The 369-nt window shown below is 68.3% G+C and overlaps 1 protein-coding gene across 1 annotated transcript in view; it reads right to left on the bottom strand.

The window, feature by feature from the left end:
* Nucleotides 1–369, bottom strand: part of TMEM190 (transmembrane protein 190) — a 9,463-nt gene that overhangs the window by 3,148 nt on the left and 5,946 nt on the right. The window contains exons 3-4 of the mRNA XM_011997019.1: nt 139–264; nt 1–55 (exon numbers count right to left, since the gene is read on the bottom strand). Of these exons, the coding sequence (XP_011852409.1) occupies nt 1–55; nt 139–264 (181 nt within the window). The remainder of the gene's footprint in view (nt 56–138; nt 265–369) is intronic.

Here is a 369-nt window from a genome sequence, read left to right as displayed (position 1 = left end):
AGGAGGCCGCCGCACGCCCAGCCCAGCGCCCACATGTGCTTCCTCCGCATGTTTTCTGGACAAGGGAGGCAGGGTTCAGACCCGGGGCTCGCGGCCACCACACCCATGCCCCAAGGACCTGGGACCAGGAGCCCTCACCGTCTGGACGCTGGTGGTAGCAGACCCCATCACGGTAGCAGCACCGGAGGCGCAGGCAGAGGTTGGGGCTCTCGATGGCCGCCTGGCCCCCGCAGCTCTCCCGGTCCCATATGTCACCCTCACAGCCTGGGGACCAACCGCCAGTGGCTTCATCACCAGCTCCTCCTCCTTCAGACCCAGGGGTCCAGGCCCAGCCCCTCCTCCCTCAGACCCAGGAGTCCAGACCCCCAG

The sequence above is a fragment of the Mandrillus leucophaeus genome, unplaced genomic scaffold (genome assembly GCF_000951045.1).
Source record: "Mandrillus leucophaeus isolate KB7577 unplaced genomic scaffold, Mleu.le_1.0 Scaffold53, whole genome shotgun sequence".
Taxonomy (NCBI): domain Eukaryota; kingdom Metazoa; phylum Chordata; class Mammalia; order Primates; family Cercopithecidae; genus Mandrillus; species Mandrillus leucophaeus.
The sequence above is the reverse complement of the archived record's forward strand: the minus strand, read 5'-3'. Positions and strand labels throughout refer to the sequence as shown.